Source organism: Oncorhynchus mykiss, chromosome 18 (genome assembly GCF_057628025.1).
Source record: "Oncorhynchus mykiss isolate SJ-2025 chromosome 18, ASM5762802v1, whole genome shotgun sequence".
NCBI classification, from domain to species: Eukaryota; Metazoa; Chordata; class Actinopteri; order Salmoniformes; family Salmonidae; genus Oncorhynchus; species Oncorhynchus mykiss.
Window position 1 is genome coordinate 70,334,839 of NC_143039.1, and position 22,332 is coordinate 70,357,170.

A 22,332-nucleotide genomic window follows, 5' to 3' on the forward strand; every position below is an offset into this window, starting at 1 on the left:
GAGAGATATTCTGCTTGATTTGTTCAGTATGAGAGAGAGATTCTGCTTGATTTGTTCAGTATGAGAGAGATTCTGCTTGATTTGTTCAGTATGAGAGAGATATTCTGCTTGATTTGTTCAGTATGAGAGAGATTCTGCTTGATTTGTTCAGTATGAGAGAGATTCTGCTTGATTTGTTCAGTATGAGAGAGAGATTCTGCTTGATTTGTTCACTATGAGAGAGATATTCTGCTTGATTTGTTCAGTATGAGAGAGAGATTCTGCTTGATTTGTTCAGTATGAGAGAGATATTCTGCTTGATTTGTTCAGTATGAGAGAGAGATTCTGCTTGATTTGTTCAGTATGAGAGAGAGATTCTGCTTGATTTGTTCAGTATGAAAGAGATTCTGCTTGATTTGTTCAGTATGAGAGAGATTCTGCTTGATTTGTTCAGTATGAGAGAGAGATTCTGCTTGATTTGTTCAGTATGAGAGAGATATTCTGCTTGATTTGTTCAGTATGAGAGAGAGATTCTGCTTGATTTGTTCAGTATGAGAGAGATATTCTGCTTGATTTGTTCAGTATGAGAGAGATTCTGCTTGATTTGTTCAATATGAGAGAGATTCTGCTTGATTTGTTCAGTATGAGAGAGAGATTCTGCTTGATTTGTTCAGTATGAGAGAGATAGTCTGTTTGATTTGTTCAGTATGAGAGAGCTATTCTGCTTGATTTGTTCAGTATGAGAGAGATATTCTGCTTGATTTGTTCAATATGAGAGAGATATTCTGCTTGATTTGTTCAGTATGAGAGAGATATTCTGCTTGATTTGTTCAGTATGAGAGAGAGATTCTGCTTGATTTGTTCAGTATGAGAGAGATCCTGCTTGATTTGTTCAGTATGAGAGAGATTCTGCTTGATTTGTTCAGTATGAGAGAGAGATTCTGCTTGATTTGTTCAGTATGAGAGAGAGATTCTGCTTGATTTGTTCAGTATGAGAGAGATATTCTGCTTGATTTGTTCAGTATGAGAGAGAGATTCTGCTTGATTTGTTCAGTATGAGAGAGAGATTCTGCTTGATTTGTTCAGTATGAGAGAGAGATTCTGCTTGATTTGTTCAATATGAGAGAGATTCTGCTTGATTTGTTCAGTATGAGAGAGATTCTGCTTGATTTGTTCAGTATGAGAGAGATTCTGCTTGATTTGTTCAGTATGAGAGAGAGATTCTGCTTGATTTGTTCAGTATGAGAGAGAGATTCTGCTTGATTTGTTCAGTATGAGAGAGATATTCTGCTTGATTTGTTCAGTATGAGAGAGATTCTGCTTGATTTGTTCAATATGAGAGAGATTCTGCTTGATTTGTTCAGTATGAGAGAGATATTCTGCTTGATTTGTTCAATATGAGAGAGATTCTGCTTGATTTGTTCAGTATGAGAGAGATATTCTGCTTGATTTGTTCAGTATGAGAGAGATATTCTGCTTGATTTGTTCAGTATGAGAGAGATATTCTGCTTGATTTGTTCAGTATGAGAGAGATTCTGCTTGATTTGTTCAGTATGAGAGAGATTCTGCTTGATTTGTTCAGTATGAGAGAGATTCTGCTTGATTTGTTCAGTATGAGAGAGATTCTGCTTGATTTGTTCAGTATGAGAGAGAGATTCTGCTTGATTTGTTCAGTATGAGAGAGATTCTGCTTGATTTGTTCAGTATGAGAGAGATTCTGCTTGATTTGTTCAGTATGAGAGAGAGATTCTGCTTGATTTGTTCAGTATGAGAGAGAGATTCTGCTTGATTTGTTCAGTATGAGAGAGAGATTCTGCTTGATTTGTTCAGTATGGGAGAGAGATTCTGCTTGTGGGACAATATAAATAAAATAAATAGAAAATGTGAATTTAAGGAATTTCAGCCTTCATCAAAATGTTTGTTTACATTCTCAGGCCAGCTGGGCGTATCATTCGACACCGAGGGTGATGGGAACCCCAAACTGTGGTGTGCCCTGAGCGACGGCAAGGTGGTGGTGTTTGATGCAGCCAGCTGGTCCATGCAACAAAGCCAACTTCAAGTAGGCTCTTCACAAGTGGTAAGGGTGTGGACGTGGAACAGGGATGAGACCGCTATTTTAAAAGAAAAGGAAAATTCACAGGGAGAAGGACAATTATAGATGTATGAAGAAGCAGTAGTTATTCACTGACCACAGTTAGTCATCTTTCTGCTTTGACCCATTTGAACTATATTTAGTGTTTTTGTCCATTAAAATAACTCAAGGGATTCTGCTGCCCCCTGGTGGTGTCTGAAATTGAAAGCTTACATTACCACACTTCCAAGTCTTGTGTTCTCTTGCTAATTGGAACAAATCTGAGAAAAGCCCGTGGTAATCAAGCTTGATTCCGTGGCTTAAAAAAGCTTCTGGAAAGCCTGTCTTTTTTTTTTTTTATTCTAATTTAGCCGACACTCTTATCCAGAGCGACTTACAGTAGTGAGTGCAGACATTTCCATATTGGTCCCCTGTCGAAAACAAACCCACAACCCAGGCATTGCAAGCGCCATGCTCTACCTACTGAGCTACATGGGTTATACATCATAATGGTTAATATCTTCCCAATGTTATTTTATGTTGTTTTTTTTCAGAACTGCATGCTGGGAGTGGACCGGCAGCAGGTGTGGATTGGCTCTCAGGATTCCGTCATTTACATAATCAGCACCCGCAGCATGTCCTGTAACAAGCAGCTGACGGACCACCGCAGTGAGGTCACAGGGTTGGCCCTAGGGGAGCGCAGCGAGAAATACAGGTGAGGTGTGACACTGACATGCATCAAACATACAGCTACTACTGGCATCACAGCCATGGAGAGAGCCTTCTTTTTAGGAGCCTATGATAAAGCCATCAATGAGCAGTCCCAGCTCTAAGTACAATCGAAGACATCCTTTATTTATACCTGGGCTGTGTTCATTAGGCACCAAACAGAAGGAAATGGACTGAAACACAGAGCAACAATCTGAATTTGTATAAGAAATGCTCCTTGTTTTGCTCCTGTGTGCCATCCTGAACATAGCCCTGCTGGTTCTGCTCTATGGTATCAGTAACATTAGTCTTTACCTGTGTCATGTACTCCCTGTTGCAGCCCCAAGGTGGCGTACTCCTGCAGTGCGGAAGGTACAGTGATGACGTGGGACGTGTCCACACTGCAGGTGAGGAAACAGTTCAGGCTCTCCTGTGACCGTCTCCAGTCCGTTCAGCTCTGCAGTGGAACCCTATGGTGCTGTAAGTACACATAAAAACATAAAAACTAGTGTACATCAAATTATGAAAATTACTTCTGGCTATATTAGACTTAAGCAATAAGGCCTGAGGAGGTGTGGTATATGGCCAATATACCACGGCTTAGGGCTGTCCTGAAGCACGACACAACGCAGAGTGCCTGGTATATTGGCCATATACCACAAATCCATGAGGTGCCTTATTGCTATTTGGTTACCAATGTAATTGGAGCAGTAAAAATTTATTTTTGTCATACCCGTGGTATACGGTCTGATATACCATGGCTGTCAGCCAATCAGCATTCAGGGCTCGGACCACCCAGTTAATAATACTGTATATGACAGATTGATTGTTATAATCGTGGTTGTTATTCCTCCTACGTCATTCAGGTGCCAGAGACTGCATTATGGAGGTGTGGAAAAACGGAACGTTGACTCGCAGGATCTCCCTTCCTGAACAGCTCCGTGGCTCCCCCACTGCCTTTAGCAGCTTCCTGCTCTACCAGGAGGTGACTCGTGGTTTATGTGTCTGTAGAAATGTAGAAATGAAACAAGCTGAGGCTAGTACTTTTCAGAACCTACCAGGCTGGATGAAATGTTGTTTTTGAAAGGCACTGACTTTGGACCAGAATGTTACCCGGGCTAGTGGAAATCGTGACCTGCTAGCCCGGCTGGCCAGTGTCATGTTTCATCCCTGCATGTATTGTATACATAGTATGTCATATTTAATATGTAGCCTACTGTGGTCAGTGAGGTTTGTGCTACTTTGACATGGTATGGGGGTGATGGAGTGCTGTTGTGTGCTATGTGTTTCAGAAGGAGCAGCTGTGGACGGCCTGTATAGACGTAGGGGAGCTGTGTGTGTGGCACCTCGCGGAGCCCTCCAAGCCCTTCCAGAGGATCCAGTTGCCCGACTGTGCAGGTGTCACCTGCCTCATCAAGGTCAAAAACCAGGTGAGACTATCTGCAGACTGCATTGTAGACCGAAAATTAGAATGCTTCTATTCTACTCTACTGTAGTTTCCATTAACGGGCTTGAGTACTCTACTGTAGTTTATCAAAGGGCCTGAGTACTCTACTGTAGTTTTCATCACAGGGCTTGAGTACTCTACTGTAGTTTTCATCACAGGGCTTGAGTACTCTACTGTAGTTTCCATCACAGGGCTTGAGTACTCTACTGTAGTTTCCATTAACGGGCTTGAGTACTCTACTGTAGTTTTCATCACAGGGCTTGAGTACTCTACTGTAGTTTTTATCACAGGGCTTGAGTACTCTACTGTAGTTTCCATTAAAGGGCTTGAGTACTCTACTGTAGTTTCCATCACAGGGCTTGAGTACTCTACTGTAGTTTCCATTAAAGGGCTTGAGGACTCTACTGTAGTTTCCATCACAGGGCTTGAGTACTCTACTGTAGTTTTCATCAAAGGGCTTGAGTACTCTACTGTAGTTTCCATCACAGGGCTTGAGTACTCTACTGTAGTTTTTATCACAGGGCTTGAGTACTCTACTGTAGTTTCCATTAACGGGCTTGAGTACTCTACTGTAGTTTTCATCAAAGGGCTTGAGTACTCTACTGTAGTTTCCATCAAAGGGCTTGAGTACTCTACTGTAGTTTCCATCAAAGGGCTTGAGTACTCTACTGTAGTTTCCATTAACGGGCTTGAGTACTCTACTGTAGTTTCCATCACAGGGCTTGAGTACTCTACTGTAGTTTCCATCACAGGGCTTGAGTACTCTACTGTAGTTTTCATCACAGGGCTTGAGGACTCTACTGTAGTTTCCATCACAGGGCTTGAGTACTCTACTGTAGTTTTCATCAAAGGGCTTGAGTACTCTACTGTAGTTTCCATCACAGGGCTTGAGTACTCTACTGTAGTTTTCATCACAGGGCTTGAGTACTCTACTGTAGTTTTCATCAAAGGGCTTGAGTACTCTACTGTAGTTTCCATTAAAGGGCTTGAGGACTCTACTGTAGTTTCCATCACAGGGCTTGAGTACTCTACTGTAGTTTTCATCAAAGGGCTTGAGTACTCTACTGTAGTTTCCATTAAAGGGCTTGAGGACTCTACTGTAGTTTCCATCACAGGGCTTGAGTACTCTACTGTAGTTTTCATCAAAGGGCTTGAGTACTCTACTGTAGTTTTCATCAAAGGGCTTGAGTACTCTACTGTAGTTTCCATCACAGGGCTTGAGTACTCTACTGTAGTTTTCATCAAAGGGCTTGAGTACTCTACTGTAGTTTCCATCACAGGGCTTGAGTACTCTACTGTAGTTTTCATCAAAGGGCTTGAGTACTCTACTGTAGTTTTCATCAAAGGGCTTGAGTACTCTACTGTAGTTTCCATTAAAGGGCTTGAGGACTCTACTGTAGTTTCCATCACAGGGCTTGAGTACTCTACTGTAGTTTTCATCAAAGGGCTTGAGTACTCTACTGTAGTTTCCATTAAAGGGCTTGAGGACTCTACTGTAGTTTCCATCACAGGGCTTGAGTACTCTACTGTAGTTTTCATCAAAGGGCTTGAGTACTCTACTGTAGTTTCCATCACAGGGCTTGAGTACTCTACTGTAGTTTTCATCAAAGGGCTTGAGTACTCTACTGTAGTTTCCATCACAGGGCTTGAGTACTCTACTGTAGTTTCCATTAACGGGCTTGAGGACTCTACTGTAGTTTCCATTAAAGGGCTTGAGGACTCTACTGTAGTTTCCATCACAGGGCTTGAGTACTCTACTGTAGTTTTCATCACAGGGCTTGAGTACTCTACTGTAGTTTTCATCACAGGGCTTGAGGACTCTACTGTAGTTTCCATTAACGGGCTTGAGGACTCTACTGTAGTTTCCATTAAAGGGCTTGAGTACTCTACTGTAGTTTCCATTAAAGGGCTTGAGTACTCTACTGTAGTTTTCATCAAAGGGCTTGAGTACTCTACTGTAGTTTTTATCACAGGGCTTGAGTACTCTACTGTAGTTTCCATCACAGGGCTTGAGTACTCTACTGTAGTTTCCATTAACGGGCTTGAGGACTCTACTGTAGTTTCCATTAAAGGGCTTGAGTACTCTACTGTAGTTTCCATCACAGGGCTTGAGTACTCTACTGTAGTTTTCATCACAGGGCTTGAGTACTCTACTGTAGTTTTCATCACAGGGCTTGAGTACTCTACTGTAGATTTCATCACAGGGCTTGAGTACTCTACTGTAGTTTCTATCACAGGGCTTGAGGACTCTACTGTAGTTTCCATTAACGGGCTTGAGGACTCTACTGTAGTTTCCATCACAGGGCTTGAGTACTCTACTGTAGTTTCCATCACAGGGCTTGAGTACTCTACTGTAGTTTCCATCACAGGGCTTGAGTACTCTACTGTAGTTTTCATCAAAGGGCTTGAGTACTCTACTGTAGTTTCCATCACAGGGCTTGAGTACTCTACTGTAGTTTCCATTAACGGGCTTGAGTACTCTACTGTAGTTTCCATTAAAGGGCTTGAGTACTCTACTGTAGTTTCCATTAAAGGGCTTGAGTACTCTACTGTAGTTTTCATCACAGGGCTTGAGTACTCTACTGTAGTTTTCATCAAAGGGCTTGAGTACTCTACTGTAGTTTCCATCACAGGGCTTGAGTACTCTACTGTAGTTTTCATCAAAGGGCTTGAGTACTCTACTGTAGTTTCCATCACAGGGCTTGAGTACTCTACTGTAGTTTTCATCAAAGGGCTTGAGTACTCTACTGTAGTTTTCATCACAGGGCTTGAGTACTCTACTGTAGTTTCCATCACAGGGCTTGAGTACTCTACTGTAGTTTTCATCAAAGGGCTTGAGTACTCTACTGTAGTTTCCATCACAGGGCTTGAGTACTCTACTGTAGTTTTCATCAAAGGGCTTGAGTACTCTACTGTAGTTTTCATAAAAGGGCTTGAGTGCTCTACTGTAGTTTCCATCACAGGGCTTGAGTACTCTACTGTAGTTTTCATCAAAGGGCTTGAGTACTCTACTGTAGTTTTCATAAAAGGGCTTGAGTGCTCTACTGTAGTTTCCATCACAGGGCTTGAGTACTCTACTGTAGTTTTCATAAAAGGGCTTGAGTGCTTTACTGGACTACTAGATACACTACTTACAGTTCATACACAATAGATCATTCATAGCACAATGCATTCTGACATGCTGTCCATTGTCAATTTAACATGTCTTATTAAAAACAGAGATGTGGTTTAATGACCAATAAGAGACATCTTTTACCCTGTCCTGTCAGATCTGGGTTGGCGGCCGGAGCTCGGGGAAGTCCAGGGGGAAGATCTACGTAGTGGATACCCAGCGACACACGGTAGAGAAGGAGCTGGTAGCTCACACAGACTGTGTCCAGGCACTGTGCTCCGCAGAGGACCGCTATGTGCTGAGTGGGGCGGCCCGCGAGGATGGGAAGATAGCCATCTGGAAAGTGGAGTAACTGGAGTGGAAATTCAATACTGCCCCCTGGTGCAGTATTTGGTTCAGAACAGGGTCGTGTTCATTAGGCACCAAACGGTAGAAAATGGACTGAAACAGAGAGCGGCTACATGGGCCAATAAGAAACACTCTTTTTCGTTTTCTGTTGAAAAGGATTTTGCTACGTTGTGCTCTAATAACCCAGGTTATTGTGAACAGTTGGGAAATGGACTTGTGATTTTAGACCGCCTGTGGATGGATGACTGACCCAAAGACAAAATAAGGGGTCTTCCTCATGATTGCATGGGTTTTTTGCATTGTTGCTCATTAGACTTACAACAACTGAATTTGTCCAACCTATAGTTACAGTGGGGCAAAAAAGTATTTAGTCAGCCACCAATTATGCAAGTTCTCCCACTTAAAAAGATGAAAATCACATTGTAGGTATTTTAATGAATCTATTTGCAAATTATGGTGGAAAATAAGTATTTGGTCAATAACAAAAGTTTATCTCAATACTTTGTTATATACCCTTTGTTGGCAATGACAGAGGTCACATGTTTTCTGTAAGTCTTCACAAGGTTTTCATACACTGTTGCTGGTATTTTGGCCCATTCCTCCATGCAGATCTCCTCCAGAGCAGTGACGTTTTGGGGCTGTTGCTGGGCAACACGGACTTTCAACTCCCTCCAAAGATTTTCTATAGGGTTGAGATCTGGAGACTGGCTAGGCTACTCCAGGACCTTGAAATGCTTCTTACGAAGCCACTCCTTCGTTGCCCGGGCGGTGTGTTTGGGATCATTGTCATGCTGAAAGACCCAGCCATGTTTCATCTTCAATGCCCTTGCTGATGGAAGGAGGTTTTCACTCAAAATCTCATGATACATGGCCCCATTCATTCTTTCCTTTACACAGATCAGTCGTCCTGGTCCCTTTGCAGAAAAACAGCCCCAAAGCATGATGTTTCCACCCCCATGCTTCACAGTAGGTATGGTGTTCTTTGGATGCAACTCAGCATTCTTTGTCCTCCAAACACGACGATTTGAGTTTTTACCAAAAAGTTATATTTTGGTTTCATCTGACCATATGACATTCTCCCAATCTTCTTCTGGATCATCCAAATGCTCTCTAGCAAACTTCAGACGGGCCTGGACATGTACTGGCTTAAGCAGGGGGACACGTCTGGCACTGCAGGATTTGAGTCTCTGGTGGCGTAGTGTGTTACTGATGGTAGGCTTTGTTACTTTGTTCCCAGCTCTCTGCAGGTCATTCACTAGGTCCCCCCGTGTGGTTTTGGGATTTTTGCTCACTGTTCTTGTGATCATTTTGACCCCATGGGGTGAGATCTTGCGTGGAGCCCCAGATCGAGGGAGATTATCAGTGGTCTTGTATGTCTTCCATTTCCTAATAATTGCTCCCACAGTTGATTTCTTCAAACCAAGCTGCTTACCTATTGCAGATTCAGTCTTCCCAGCCTGGTGCAGGTCTACAAATGTGTTTCTGGTGTCCTTTGACAGCTCTTTGGTCTTGGCCATATTTGAGTTTGGAGTGTGACTGTTTGAGGTTGTGAACAGGTGTCTTTTATAATGATAACAAGTTCAAACAGGTGCCATTAATACAGGTAACGAGTGGAGGACAGAGGAGCCTCTTAAAGAAGAAGTTACAGATCTGTGAGAACCAGATTTCTTGCTTGTTTGTAGGTGACCAAATACTTATTTTCCACCATAATTTGCAAATAAATTCATTAAAAATCCTACAATGTGATTTTCTGGATTTTTTTCCCTCATTTTGTCTGTCATAGTTGAAGTATATCTATGATGAAAATTACAGGCCTCTTATCTTTTTAAGTGGGAGAACTTGCACAATTGGTGGCTGACTAAATACTTATATTTTTATATTGGAACTACAGTAGAGATGCATGACAAGTGATTCACAACCATATGAGTATTTTACGTTTAATGTATATGGGTTTTTTGTTGTTGTAAATAAACCTTTTTGTATGTTTAAATACACAATACTACATTTTTGTATTGTTTACTGGTGTTATTAAACATGTATTATTAAAAATGTATGAATGAAGACTCAATTTATTTGGCTCTGCATGTAACATGACACAAACTATTTTCCAAACATTTCAATGAAAAAGTGAAATATTCACTGTAAATAGTAGTTTCATGTGTATTCTGTATATATGATTTTGACACCAGGGGGCAGTAAAACATATATAACAGCTTTAAATTGACATCCCAGAGCTGTCGTCTGTAAACCCACGTCATGAGATTTAACTTCTTTGTATTGTACTGACTGAAACCAAGGACATTTAACATTATTTCTATATAGCAATTTAACTGTGATGCGAAGGCCAGGTGTTTTGGTATAATCTTGGGGATTATAACATTTTAACCCACTTGGCCCATATTCAATCAGATATAATAATTTGTCTGGCTTCATGCAGTACAGTCAGATCTGTATTGAAGCCCATATCTTCATAATCTGAGAATCCTCTCAATCACACCAGCAGATGTCAAAATCATTGAAATCATCATCCAAATGCCAGTGTTCCAATTATAATTCTCCAACTGTCCCCAGCTCTACGAATATAAATCCCTCTCCTCTCTGTGCTTATACAATGCAGCACAGAAACATAATCAGACCACAGTTTTAATTTGGCTGCAGATTGTAAAAAAAATAATGTGGTTTCCTCAGATTTGGCTGGATTGGAATTTACCCAATGGATTTCAAATGCCATCTCTTTTACTCATAACTACAAGTTACTTTGAGTTGTAGTAATTGAATCCAGAGATCTGGAAGACTGATGATGCCTAAAATAGCAGGACTAGATTACACAGGGCGCTGTTGAATTTATATCCACCGATAAAGTGACAGCAATAAGATTAGTTTAGTCCAACACACACATAGAACAGGTAGGCTCCTCCTACCACATGCACGTTTTACTTCCCAGAAGAACTCCTGTATGTTCGTGGGCAGATGTGTAAACAAAATATACTGTATAAACATGATGTAGGCAGTTATGTGTTGACTGCATACCAAACTGCAACCTATTCCCTGCATCTTGCGCTAATTTAGACCAGGGCCCAGTTTCCAAAAAGCATCTTATGGCTAATTAGAACTTTAGAACCATAGCATCCTATGGTTCTAGGTTCTAAACTGTGTTCAGGTTGATGTTCCTGTAGGTTTTCTCCATATTAGATAAAAGTGTGGCCATTTTTTATCACTATTTGTATTTACAGTAAATAGCCAAGAAATCTTGAAGATGAAAATGACTGATTTTATTATACCCAGTGAAACTGGATACCACAGAAACGGTACATTACCAATCAAGCAAAGTTATGAAAGACAGCCCTGTGGCACCATTGCCCTGACCTGGGTCTCTGTCATTTTCCTGTTAACCATGAGGATTGAATGATTCCCTATTCCAAGGAATACTCTGTTTTCAGGTTGTCCAGACTTTTAGAACTAACATTGTGTGGGTTGGTGATTGTCCATGACGAATAGGAATCTGCCTCTTATGAGCCAGAACTGAACGCTGCTGAGTGAACAACCATTTGCTATTTATGAAAATAATCAGAGAGAGATGTATGCGGCAGTTGAACTGAGAGGGGTTTTTATTGTGTGTGTTTCATATGGATAGAACTCTACTACAATATGCACTGTAGAGACCATCTATTAAATCAATTTGATGGGCAAAATAAATTACTGAGGTAAATGTCTCTGCGTAGTTCAGGAAACTGTGGGTACCGGTAGTTGTATTAAGCTAACTGTGATCTGTGCATAGTTCAGGCAACGGTGGGTACCGGTAGTTTTATTACACTAACTGTGATCTGTGCATAGTTCAGGCAACGGTGGGTACCGGTAGTTTTATTACGCTAACTGTGATCTGTGCATAGTTCAGGAAACGGTGGGTACCGGTAGTTTTATTACGCTAACTGTGATCTGTGCATAGTTCAGGCAACGGTGGGTACCGGTAGTTGTATTACGCTAACTGTGATCTGTGCATAGTTCAGGCAACGGTGGGTACCGGTAGTTGTATTACGCTAACTGTGATCTGTGCATAGTTCAGGCAACGGTGGGTACCGGTAGTTGTATTACGCTAACTGTGATCTGTGCATAGTTCAGGAAACGGTGGGTACCGGTAGTTGTATTACGCTAACTGTGATCTGTGCATAGTTCAGGCAACGGTGGGTACCGGTAGTTGTATTACGCTAACTGTGATCTGTGCATAGTTCAGGCAACGGTGGGTACCGGTAGTTGTATTACGCTAACTGTGATCTGTGCATAGTTCAGGCAACGGTGGGTACCGGTAGTTTTATTACGCTAACTGTGATCTGTGCATAGTTCAGCTAACTGTGATCTGTGCATAGTTCAGGCAACGGTGGGTACCGGTAGTTGTATTACGCTAACTGTGATCTGTGCATAGTTCAGGCAACGGTGGGTACCGGTAGTTTTATTACGCTAACTGTGATCTGTGCATAGTTCAGGCAACAGTCGGTACCGGTAGTTGTATTACACTAACTGTGATCTGTGCATAGTTCAGGAAACGGTACCCGTAGTTGTATTACGCTAACTGTGATCTGTGCATAGTTCAGGAAACGGTGGGTACCGGTAGTTTTATTACGCTAACTGTGATCTGTGCATAGTTCAGCTAACTGTGATCTGTGCATAGTTCAGGCAACGGTGGGTACCGGTAGTTGTATTACGCTAACTGTGATCTGTGCATAGTTCAGGCAACGGTGGGTACCGTTAGTTGTATTACGCTAACTGTGATCTGTGCATAGTTCAGGCAACGGTGGGTACCGGTAGTTGTATTAAGCTAACTGTGATCTGTGCATAGTTCAGACAACGGTGGGTACCGGTAGTTGTATTACGCTAACTGTGATCTGTGCATAGTTCAGGCAACGGTGGGTACCGGTAGTTGTATTACGCTAACTGTGATCTGTGCATAGTTCAGCTAACTGTGATCTGTGCATAGTTCAGGCAATGGTGGGTACCGGTAGTTGTATTACGCTAACTGTGATCTGTGCATAGTTCAGGCAACGGTGGGTACCGGTAGTTTTATTACGCTAACTGTGATCTGTGCATAGTTCAGGCAACAGTCGGTACCGGTAGTTGTATTACACTAACTGTGATCTGTGCATAGTTCAGGAAACGGTACCCGTAGTTGTATTACGCTAACTGTGATCTGTGCATAGTTCAGGAAACGGTGGGTACCGGTAGTTGTATTACGCTAACTGTGATCTGTGCATAGTTCAGGCAACGGTGGGTACCGGTAGTTGTATTACGCTAACTGTGATCTGTGCATAGTTCAGGAAACGGTGGGTACCGGTAGTTGTATTACGCTAACTGTGATCTGTGCATAGTTCAGGCAACGGTGGGTACCGGCAGTTGTATTACGCTAACTGTGATCTGTGCATAGTTCAGGAAACGGTGGGTACCGGTAGTTGTATTACGCTAACTGTGATCTGTGCATAGTTCAGGAAACGGTGGGTACCGGTAGTTGTATTACGCTAACTGTGATCTGTGCATAGTTCAGGCAACAGTGGGTATCAGTCATTGTATTTATCAAGAGTCCCCACCATCAGAAATACTGTAGTACACACGATATGGTGTGGGCTGTGGTAACATTATGTTTCCCTATATTGGATAGGTACCATAGTTAGAGCACATAATGCATAATAATATAAACTCAGCAAAAAAAGAAACGTCTCTTTTCAAGACCCTGTCTTTCAAAGATAATTCGTAAAAATCCAAATAACTTCACAGATCTTCATTGTAAAGGGTTTAAACACTGTTTCCCATGCTTGTTCAATGAACCATAAACAATTAATGAACATGCACCTGTGGAACGGTTGTTAAGACACTAACAGCTTACAGACGGTAGGCAATTAAGGTCACAGTTATGAAAACGTAGGACACTAAAGAGGCCTTTCTACTGACTCTGAAAAACACCACAAGAAAGATGCCCAGGGTCCCTGCTCATCTGCGTGAACGTGCCTTAGGCATGCTCCAAGGAGGCACGAGGACTGCAGATGTGACCGTGACAATAAATTGCAATGTCCGTACTGCGAGACGCCTAAGACATCGCTACAGGGAGACAGAATGGACAGCTGATCATCCTCGCAGTGGCAGACCACGTGTAACAATACATGCATCAGTGCTCAGACTGTCAGCAATAGGCTTGTAGGCCTGTTGTAAGGCATGTCCTCACCAGAGATCACCGGCAACAACGTTGCCTATGGGCACAAACCCACCGTCGCTGGACCAGACAAGACTGGAAAAAAGTGGTCTTCACTGACAAGTCGCGGTTTTGTCTCACCAGGGGTGGTGGTCGGATTCACGTTTATCGTTGAAGGAATGAGCGTTACACAGAGGCCTGTACTCTGAAGCGGGATCGATTTGGAGGTGGAGGGTCCAGGGCGGTGTGTCACAGCATCATCGGACTGAGCTTGTTGTCATTGCAGGCAATCACAAAGCTGTGCGTTACAGGGAAGACATCCTCCTCCCTCATGTGGTACCCTTCCTGCAGGCTCATCCTGACATGACCCTCCAGCATGATAATGCCACCAGGAATACTGCTCGTTCTGTGTGTGATTTCCTGCAAGTCAGTGTTCTGCCATGGCCAGCGAAGAGCCCGGATCTCAATCCCATTGAGCACGTCTGGGACCTGTTGGATCGGAGTGTGAGGGCTAGGGCCATTCCCCCTAGAAATGTCAGTAAACTTGCAGGTGCCTTGGTGGAAGAGTGGGGTAACATCTCACAGCAAGAACTGGAAAATATGATGCAGTCTATGAGGGGAGATGCACTGTAGTACTTAATGCAGCTGGTGGCCACACCAGATACTGACTGTTACTTTTGATTTAGACTCCCCCCCCCCCCCCCCCCCCTTTGTTCAGGGACACATTATTCCATTTATGTTAGACATGGAACTTGTTCAGTTCATGTCTCAGTTGTTGAATCTTGTTATGTTCATACAAATATTTACACATGTTAAGTTTTCTGAAAATAAACGCAGTTGACATTGAGAGGACGTTTATTTTTTTGCTGAGTTTATGTTATTTATCTAAAGGGACTTATAGTCATACATTTTTAACATATAGGTTGTCCCAGGAATCAAACCCACTATCCTGATGTTACAAGCACCATGCTACACCAACTGAGCTAGAGAGGACCACATCCCACATTTAGGACTGACGATAAGCATTGAATCACTACTGTAATGACAAGATACCAGTCATACACTTTCTTTTTACGGTGGCAATACAACAAAACCCCCAAGGTTGTGATTTCCAGAACGGAGAATCAGAGGGAGCGTCAGGTTACCAGTGAACAGGTGCTCCTTGCCTTGCACCCCTCTGATGTGGGGGAAGGGTTGGGGTGGTGTGGGAGTGGTTCCTGGGTGGGGTAGTACTGGGGTGTTGGGGTACAGGGGTGATGCAATCACTAAATGGTAGCCCTTTTCGTTGACACATTGTCTCCGGGTAACTTGACTCCACGGCATGCCCACAGTGTTCTTCCCAAAGCACAGATCATGTTATATTCTGATGGTAGGGTTGGAGTGGGGAAATGTGACCCCAGATCTGTAGGCTAAGCGACTTTATGGGCAACTCCTACTACTAGAGATGGAACATCAAACTGGTAGTGTGTGCAAAGACTTGGATCCCAATGGAAGGAGTGTAGACAGCTACAAGTAGTATGACAACGGCCTTGGTCATTCAGTCAAATATACAGTGCATTTTGAAAGTATTCAGACCACTAGATTTTTCCCACATTTTGTTATGTTGCAACCTTATTTTCTCTAATTAATTAAATAGTTGTTTCCCCCTCAAATCTACACACACACACACACACACACACACACACACACACACACACACACACACACACAATACCCCATAATGACCAAGCAAAAACAGGTCAATTAATTTTAAAAAATGCATTACAAATAAAAACAGATATCACATTTACATAATATTCAGACCCTTTACTCAGTACTTTGTTGAAGCACCTTTGACAGCGATTACAGCCTTGAGTCTTCTTGGGTATGACGCTACAAACTTGGCACACCTGTATTTGAGGATTTTCCCGTTATTCTCTGCAGATTCTTTCAAGCTCTGTCAGGTTGGATGGGGAGTGTCACATCACAGCTATTTTCAGGTCTCTCCAGAGATTATCAAATGGGTTCAAGTCCGGGCTCTGGCTGGGCTACTCAAGGACATTCAGAGACTTGTCCCGAAGCCACTCCTGTGGTGTTTTGGCTGTGTGCTTAGGGTCGTTGTCCTTTTGGAAGGTGAATCTTCACCCCAGTCTGAGGTCCGGAGCAGGTTGTCATCAAGGATCTCTCTGTACTTTGCTCCGTTCATCTTTCCCTCAATCCTGACTAGTGTCCCAGTCCCTCCCGCTGACAAAAATCCCCACAGCATGATGCTGCCACAACCATGCTTCACCGTAGGAATGGTGCCAGGTTTCCTCCAGACATGATACTTGGCATTCAGGCCAAAGGGTTCAATCTTGGTTTCATCAGGCCAGAGAATCTTGTTTTTCATGGTCAAAAAGTCCAAAAGTCCTTTAGGTGCCTTTTGGCAAACTCCATGCGGACTGTCATGTGCCTTTTACCGAGGAGTGGCTTCCGTCTGGCCACTCTACCATAAAGGCCTGATTGGTGGAGTGCTGCAGAGATGGTTGTCCTTCTGGAAGGTTCTCTCATCTCTGCAGAGGAACTCTGGAGCTCTGTCAGAGTGACCATCAGGTTTTTGGTCACCTCCCTGAACAAGGCACTTCTCTCCCGATTGCTCAGTTTGGTCGGGTGGCCAGCTCTAGGAAGGGTCTTGGTGGTTCCAAACTCTTCCATTTAAGAATGATGGAGGCCATTGTGTTCTTTAATGCTGCAGAAATGTTTTGGTACCCTTCCTCAGATCTTTTCCTCACCATAGTCCTGTCTCAGAGCTCTACGGACAATTCCTTCGACCTCATGGCTTGGTTTTTGCTCTGACATGCACTGTCAACTGTGGGACCTTATATATTATGTCCAATCAATTGAATTTACCACAGGTGGACTCCAATCAAGTTGTAGAAAATCTCAAGGATGATCAATGGAAACAGGATGCACCTGAGCTCAATTTCGAGTCTCATAGCAAAGGGTCTGAATACTTATGTAAATAAGATATTTCTGTTGATAATTTTTTATACACTTGCAAAAATGTCTAAAAACCAGTTTTTGCTTTGTCATTATGGGGTATTGTCTGTAGATTTCCGAATGCACTGACTATAAATACACGCAACCTCACAAATGACATAATTAAATATGAACAAAATTAAACTGACCTATAAAAATAAAATTAAGTAACATCAAGAGATGTTTTATTGTCACACACACAGCTATGTTTAAAACCGTACAGTACATAAGATTATTATTACATTATTAGCTCACGGTGCAGAAGGTCATTTGCAATATTGTCCGAAAGAAATTCACATCATAGACTACACAGTGACTTCAGGTGTACCCTTTTTTGAAGTTTTAGAACCTTACATTGTAGCCTTTGATGTCACATGTCACACAATTAGTGCATGGGCACCACACAATGTATCACCTTGACTTGAAACACGAAACATTTGAAGTAGAATAATGTTTCAAAGAGGGACTTGAGGTTTGTCAGTATGAATGTTGTCTGAGTGTGTCATCATTGGCTGCTACAGTTTGTGTAGTTGGGAGTGTAGTTGCTTCAACTGTGGGCCAGTTGAACCTGGGTCTGTGCTCTCTGAAATCCTCGAGACCTTCCTACCCCATTGAAGTTGACGTTTAAAATGGTTAAGGTTATATAAGGGTTATGATTAAGGTTAGGCTACGGGTATGAGTTAAGGTTAGGGTTTCGGGTGAGCACGTCCCAAGGATCCCGGATAGCACTGACCTTGTTTCAGCGTGTCAGCCATATTGGAATGCTCTGCTCAGGATGGGAAGTACAGAACTAGGCGTAGTAGGCGAGACTGGAGTGGTGGGCAGAGAAAGGAGAGCGCACGAACCACTAAGCAACTTCAGTTTTTGAAGGATTTAAAACTCATATAAACGAGGAATTACACCGGTAAACTAAAGTGAATTGCCCGACACACGAATTGGATAGGCCAAAGTGAGTACGGTTATGTTCCTTATATTATATCCTGATGTATAATGTAGGCGACTTCCAGGCGAAGTGTGTGTGATGGAGCGTCTGCTTTGCTTACACATTGACGTTTCCTCCCATAAAATTACAAGTTGTTTTCCTTATCACCTATCTTTCTGTTGAAGATGTCTAGATAATATGTCGTTCTCAATCATTGTGTTGTCTATCAATTGATACTTCATCGCTATAACGAAAGCATATCACGCATGTAGCCCATTCAATTTAGAAATGATATTCTGGTCGTCATTCATTAAATCTTTAGGAAAGTATGTTAATCAGAATCTCCACAAATTGTTGTGTGTGTGTGTGTGTATATATATAGAAACAATGTCCCCCAATATGCTCAAAGTCTTCATTCGTAAATTCCCGTAGTTGATGTCTATTTTGTATTCCATGATTGTCTGTGTATTCAGATTATACCTTTCTGAAATATATCGTTTGTATGTTGTAGCTAGGTAACCAAGCTTATGGATGTTTCCTGAAGATTTGGGTTGTTAATTACACCCTTGTGAAGCTTATTACATTTGGATATTGGCGTGGCATTTCTTGTTGTTGTTGTTACTGTTTATACTACTGTAAACCCGAGGCTCTGGAAATTAAATTACACCGAAGTCCTGTATTTTTAGGACCAGTGAGTTCTTTTATTTTTTTATTTCACCTTTATTTAACCAGGTAGGCCAGTTGAGAACAAGTTCTGAGGGTAAAGATACAGTGTAATCACATATTGTCCAAGTTACAACTTTTAAATTATACATGTATGACTCAATATCTGAAGTTGTTGAAAGGCCGCCATAATATTGTGTTCATGTTGTTGAGTATCCATTCCCAATGTTTTTCAAGGACATTCCAAATATCTACTTGTCTGCTTGAGACTTACGAGAAACTTTTGTATCGAGTGAGAAGGTGGGACAGTGTTGCACTTAGGGCCTGTATTTACCAAGTGTCTCAGAGTAGGAGTGCTGATCTGGGATCAGGTTCTCCCTGTCCATAATAACCTGCATTATTATTATCTAAAAGGCAATACAGATCCTAGATCAGAACTCCCACTCTGAGACACTAAAGTACAGGCCCAGATCCACCACTTTTAAAGTACACTTTCAGAGCCAGGAAGGCAGATTTAGACAGACTTCTTAATGATGACACAAACACTTGACAGTTTGTAATCTAATGGGCTGGCAGTGGTAAGGGGAATTAAATGAAACATAAAGGCATTGATTGGAGTCATAAATTGCTTGATTAATTGAATTTATTGATAAGACTCCCAGAGGCCTCTCTGTCCGTCCGTCCGTCCGTGAGTGTGTGAGCAGGTTACATTTTCCACTGAGTAGGCCTAGGCCTAACCTTGCTTATAGCCACCTCAGGCAAGTTCTATTCACAGGCTCTATTCTACATCCTCCCAACTTATTCTGCCTACTGTTGTTTTAGAGGAAGAGGAGCTGCCTAGTGTTGTTTTAGCTACGGAGGAAGAGGAGCTGCCTAGTGTTGTTTTAGCTACAGAGGAAGAGGAGCAGCCTAGTGATGTTTTAGCGACAGAGGAAGAGGAGCTGCCTAGTGTTGTTTTAGCAACAGAGGAAGAGGAGCTGCCTAGTGTTGTTTTAGCGACAGAGGAAGAGGAGCTGCCTAGTGTTGTTTTAGCTACAGAGGAAGAGGAGCTGCCTAGTGTTGTTTTAGCTACAGAGGAAGAGGAGCTGTGTCTAAAGCAGCAGCTGTGACAGGAAGGACAATGCAACAATGTTCTCCAGTTGTACTGCTGCATTCTGCTTTAGATTGGCCAGGATGTAGCCTAGCTTGGCTGCCCCCCCCACACACACCGTCCCTCAGGATTCTGGAGGAAAACGCCTTTTTCCTCTACTCAGAGGCAGCAGTTTCATAGTGTGTGTGTGAGAGAGGAGTTGATGTGCTGTGATGCAGCTGTGGCTATTATGTGATTTGTTGTTGTTTTTTAAACTGATGATCTAAGTGTGGTGGTGATAAAGAACATGTTTCTCAAACAAAGGTATTCCAGTTCCAGCCTCAGATCCATAAACCATAATTACAGAGTGTGTGTGTGCCCATTTCAAACACATTTTAATTTTTTTAATAATAAAAATGTTGGGTCAGAAGTTTAAATGACAGCTTAATCTGGTGTATTAATTCCACTGGTCGACAGGCAGCATGGTGCAGTTCACTCCCAGTTGAATTGACTCCAGGTTCCCTCAGATTACAGCGTGTGTTGTGCTTCATAACGGTGTGCACTCATAACTCTTTGAACTCTCTCTGTGAGGATGGATGGACATATCTGATTGAAAACAACATCAACTGTTTTCAGTCTCTATGTAAGTGTGTGTGTGTGTGATCGTCCTCTATTATAACTGCAGTGTTCCCTGGGATAGCCTAGCAGTATTATGTTGAATTAGTAATGTCAAGGATGCCTCTGATTGCTATGTTGGCGCTCACTGAACTGTCATTTTAAGATAATGGGTATGTTCCTCTGCCAAGACTTCTGGGTGCAAAATCCTGGGAACTTTCAATAAATTCCTCAATATTCCCGAAATCCCATTTCGTAATCAGGAGGGAATAAGCAGGAAATCCGGAATCCTCCAACCAGGATTTCTGGAAAACCAGGTAATTTATTGAAAGTTCACGGAATTTTGCAACCCTAGACAGACATTGCTGAAGCATGCCAGCTCTTACAAAGCCTGGATAGGTATTTTACATTGCTATACCTATAATCTGGTGCCTGACTGCACAGTTGATGACGTCACACGCAACTATTGGGGCGTAGACAGGGGCGTACTGTTAAATTCAGACCTAGATCTGCATCCTTAATGGCACCCTATTCCCTATGTAGTGCACTACTTTTGACCAGGACCCATAAGGCTCTGGTCAGAATTAGGATAGTATGTAGGGAAAAGGGTGCTATTTTGGACGTAGGCCTTGTCGTCTGCAGTGTCTGGGAGATCAGGTGTTGTTCAGCCATTCATAATGCATTTAACACGCACAGTCATGCTACTAATACGATATGACCTTAAGTCAAAGCATCACCTTTCACTGGTGGCGAGGAGAATGTTACATTACTTACAAATATGTCTGATTTATGTGTGTGGTCCTGTGGTGTGTTTCTAAGCATTGTGGGGATGTTGGTACGCCTCTTTCCATTCAAATCATTGTCTAAATATTTTTTAAATAAAAATGGTTCCACATGTCCCTGGTCTGAACTTCTCTGTTAGGCATTATGTTGTGGTTTAGATCAGGGATGGGCAACTCCAGTCCTCGGAGTGGTGTCACATCTCCCCCCCACATCTCCCCCATCCCTAGCAAACACAGCTGGTTTAAACGAATTGCATTCTAAACTGAAGATCATGATTAGTTTGTTATTGGAGTCATGTGTGTTCGCTGGGCAAAAGTGTGACACCAATCAGGCCCACAAGGACTGGAGTTGCCCACCCCTGGTTTCGATTAATACAGTATGTTAATCCTGTACACATTTAATCTACGTCGATGAACATAGACAAACCTAACTACCTCCAGGTCCTTTTCCATGACTGGGTTATTTTGAAAGGGGCTAAAAATGCAGCAAATGTAGGTGGGGGACCTAAAGTCAACCCAACTACTACAGTCGTCTACACTACCCTACACTCTATGGGCTGACTATGTTAGGCCTCAAGCTAAAGGTCCCAGTGTTCTCTCTCTGGCTGTCCCAGATGGACCCCTATTCCTTACATAGGGCACTACTATGTCCATAGCCTTACGGGGACTGGGAGTGGAGGGCTGTGGAGGCTGGTCATGTTCAGTCGGGAGAATATATATATATATTTTTTTTTTAAACACGGAGGTACTAGTTTAACAGGGAGATAATACCTGAAATTGTGTAATAAGATCACAGATGTTTTGTTTCCCGTTGCAAAATATTTAGCTGTGGTGTGCTTGTCCAGGGACACAACAGAAATGTGTGCCGTTGGAGGTACTGGGGGACTGGAGTTGGGAACCACTGCCCCAGTGAACACTCCCCTAGCCCGGACTGCAGTGGCCTTAGCAGGCAGGATGAAGGACCGGAAGAGGAAAACAAACAAAGCAAGCAGACTGCCAGCTATTCTCTTCCATCCAGGGGATTGGGATCTAAGCAGAGCACCTCAGGGGCCACAGAGTAGCCTGGGTAACTGGTGAGGAGAGATATACCCCCGCTAGCATTTCTCGTTGCTTTTTTTAGCGGTCACAAATGTAGCACACAGCCTGTAGGTCAACTCCCTCTGAAGGTAAATAGAAAACAAGTTACAGTTTGGCAGTCAGATCTGTTTTTTACATTTACAGGAGGCACCACCAGAGAAAGCTTATAGTATATAGGCACATCTGTTTTTTTTTAACATGGTAGACCATTGCAAAGTGTCTTCCGGCTGTAGTGGAAAGACAATAGTCATTACTTACCCTAGTTGGGGACTGTATAGTACAGCTCACCCATAGTCAGTGTATCGGCTATTTGAGACAGTGAAAGGCCATACAAGAAGGCTCAGGTGGTCAGTCAGAAACCCAGAGG

General features: G+C 42.6%; 2 protein-coding genes across 22 annotated transcripts in view; both read left to right on the forward strand.

The window, feature by feature from the left end:
• Positions 1–9,718, forward strand: part of dennd3a (DENN domain containing 3a) — a 53,179-nt gene extending 43,461 nt beyond the window's left edge. The window contains exons 19-24 of the mRNA XM_036953471.2: positions 1,914–2,056; positions 2,605–2,765; positions 3,099–3,238; positions 3,625–3,743; positions 4,051–4,188; positions 7,475–9,718. Of these exons, the coding sequence (XP_036809366.1) occupies positions 1,914–2,056; positions 2,605–2,765; positions 3,099–3,238; positions 3,625–3,743; positions 4,051–4,188; positions 7,475–7,669 (896 nt within the window). The 3' untranslated portion in view covers positions 7,670–9,718. The remainder of the gene's footprint in view (positions 1–1,913; positions 2,057–2,604; positions 2,766–3,098; positions 3,239–3,624; positions 3,744–4,050; positions 4,189–7,474) is intronic.
• Positions 9,719–17,369: 7,651 nt separating this feature from the next.
• Positions 17,370–22,332, forward strand: part of LOC110496881 (focal adhesion kinase 1) — a 239,294-nt gene continuing 234,331 nt past the window's right edge. For 8 of the 21 annotated variants that reach the window (XM_036953483.2, XM_090209257.1, XM_090209258.1 and 5 more), the window contains exon 1: positions 17,562–17,786. The gene's annotated coding sequence lies outside the window, so the exon portion shown is untranslated. Of the gene's footprint in view, positions 17,787–22,332 lie in introns of all 21 variants that reach the window. The other 13 variants (XM_036953484.2, XM_090209260.1, XM_090209264.1 and 10 more) reach the window with 4 other exon arrangements.